This window comes from Plasmodium fragile, assembly GCF_000956335.1.
Source record: "Plasmodium fragile strain nilgiri unplaced genomic scaffold supercont1.10, whole genome shotgun sequence".
NCBI lineage: Eukaryota > Apicomplexa > Aconoidasida > Haemosporida > Plasmodiidae > Plasmodium > Plasmodium fragile.
Window position 1 is genome coordinate 411,207 of NW_012192590.1, and position 2,604 is coordinate 413,810.

At 39.7% G+C, this 2,604-nt stretch overlaps 1 protein-coding gene across 1 annotated transcript in view; it reads right to left on the minus strand.

The window, feature by feature from the left end:
* Positions 1-2,416: 2,416 nt before the first annotated feature.
* Positions 2,417-2,604, minus strand: part of AK88_01250 (uncharacterized protein) — a gene marked incomplete at both ends in the record, with an annotated part of 3,173 nt that continues 2,985 nt past the window's right edge. The window contains one exon of the mRNA XM_012478886.1: positions 2,417-2,592. Coding sequence (XP_012334309.1) covers positions 2,417-2,592 — 176 coding nt within the window. The remainder of the gene's footprint in view (positions 2,593-2,604) is intronic.

Here is a 2,604-nt window from a genome sequence, read left to right on the forward strand (position 1 = left end):
AAAAAAAAAAAAAAAAAAAAAAAAAAAAAAAAAAAAAATGATGATTTGCCCGCAATGAAGGGACGAAAAGGAAGCGGCAAGAGAGAAAGCACAATACTTTGTTGCTTATTATCAGGCGCGGAGCTGCAATATGCGTAAAAGGGAAAAAAAAAAAAAAAAAATACGCACAGGGGAAAAATGAAGTAAAAATAAGGAAAAAGAAATTAACCAAAATCAGGCATGTTAAGAAGTTGTGCGCAAAGTGTACCAATCTATCAAATGTACGTAAAAAACATATGACAAAAAAAAAATACGTGAGCGCATTTCCGATTTCAGGTGAGAGATTGTTTGCCTTACACTGCATACTTTTTATGGACATGTACGGACACGCATATATTTTTGTGTATATAATATAACGAAGCGGGTATGAAGCGCGGGTGTTAAGCAGCTCCATCAATCAGTCTAGCTATTCCGCTCATGGGTTGAGTACTTTTTATATGCTCTTCTTTTGACCCGCGGGAACGTACCCCTAGCGCGTGGTTGCCCATGGGCAAAAGAAAATTGCGCGCAAACAGGGTGATGAGTAAAAATCGGGAGAGCAAAGAAGCAGTCTCGTCTTTTTTGATCTGGTAGGTTTGTATGGCGACGCATGTGCATGTAAAGCATTTGTATGTGCGCTCACATGTGTAAGTATATCTGTGCGTACACGTACACATGTATACATATGAATATATGTATTTGTCTAAGGCGGCGTTGCGAGGATGCGAACTTTTCACCCTTTTATTGTGCACTGATGCTTTGCCTGCCACTCGGCCGGAACAAGCGCGAAGCAAAAGGAAAGAGAAAAAAAATCGAACGGAAAGGTCATGAGCATATAAATCAGCTGGCACACATTTCGTTATTTTGCAATGTGCGCAATATATATGTATTTTTTTTCCTTTTTCGTATACCCATATATTTATATGTATGTGGTATTTTAAGGCCATTCCATAAGGACTTGTCCTTTCTTCATTCAAATGATCATTAGGATAAAAACTTTGTTTGTTATGTTTTAGTCGGCTCTTTTGTAAAACTCTGGTGTTTTTTTTTTTTTTTTTTTTTGTACTTTGTGCATATAGTAGTTAACCACAGGTATGTACAAGTCGCTCCCAAAGCGGTGAAAGAAAAAAGGTCAAAATGGGTACTTGCCCCGAAGTGGCCGTACTGTACGCGAAATTATGGGCACACATTTACATCAACATTCCGCGTACAGTCTTCCGTACACATTTTAATCCGTGCCACTGCTGCGATAATATGGAAGGTGTAAAAAGGCGGCGATCATCCCGCGGTGGATTTGACATAATTTTTTGAAATTCAAAAAGTTGCAGCTTCAAAAGAAATTTAGGCAAATGGTATAAACATACTTTTGCAATTTTTCTCACATTCGCTTACAGTACGGACCACATGGTGAGAGAAAAAAAAAAAAAAAACGCGTCTTCATACCATATAAAAAGTGTAGTTGAAAAAATTCAAAGTGCACCGCTTGCCCCGCATTGTGTATCTCTTTGCTTATGGCGTTTTTTTTTTTTTTCTTGCACGTCGGGACAGGAAAGTGAATAGTGTGGCCCTTATGGTTCAGGTCCTTAAAAAGACGCGGGCTCCACTTTAACGCAAATGGGAATGCTAATTTGCTCGCACCGCATGTAAGGTGTGTGACGTATGAGGGGGAAAATAAACCATGGTAAGAGGAAGAGGAAAAAAAAAAGAATAACGGATTGACCATTTTGTAGGATCAAAGGTTAGGTCACTTTTGTGTGCCCCTGGGGGGACAAAAGCATTCCTGTCCTCATGTGGGAACAAGTTCCTCTTTCCCCAAAGTTTGTCATTTGGACCACATACCCACGGCAACGAAAACTTTATTACATTTTTTCTCCCCCGTTGATGCGCTGGCAGATATATGTGTTGAGTTCATCCCACTGTAATTACCGTTGTGTGGGTAGAATAAATTGAGCAAGTGTTACGTTCGTAGACAGTGGTATCAGAAAAAAAGGACAACTAAGGAAGGATCATAGAAGAAGCGCCATGCACATACATATATATAAATGTGCATATAGAACCCCTTAACTTGCAGCAGTAATTTATTTCCCCCCCCCCTTTTTTTTTTTATTTCTGCATTTTCTGGTAGTTTTTTTTTTTTTACCCTATTGCTAGAAATGATGGTTTTTAAATGTGTAAAATTTTGGCATTTTACAGGTGCCACCTAAGTTTGTTTGTAAAAAGGTACAAAAAAAATAAAAATAAATAAAAACAGGAAGATACATAAAAATTAGGATATGGTGAATGCCATATGGTCATATTTTCCCCTTTTGGGAAAAAAAAAAAAAAAAACCCATGTGATGCGACATTTTCTGGGGTGAGGAAATGCACTCCTGTTTCGTGCTACAGGTCTGTTCACAGTTTACAAAGAAATGTGATCATCACTGTTGTTGTCGTCTCCCAGTGTTGTGCATGACAACGTGTCCGTGCTGTCCATGGTTGCCTGTCCCTGGTCTCCGAGGAAAGGGGCCCGCTGCTCCCATGGCTGTCCCTGGTCTCCAAGGAAAGGGGCCCGCTGCTCCCATGGCTGTCCCTGGTCTCCAAGGAAAG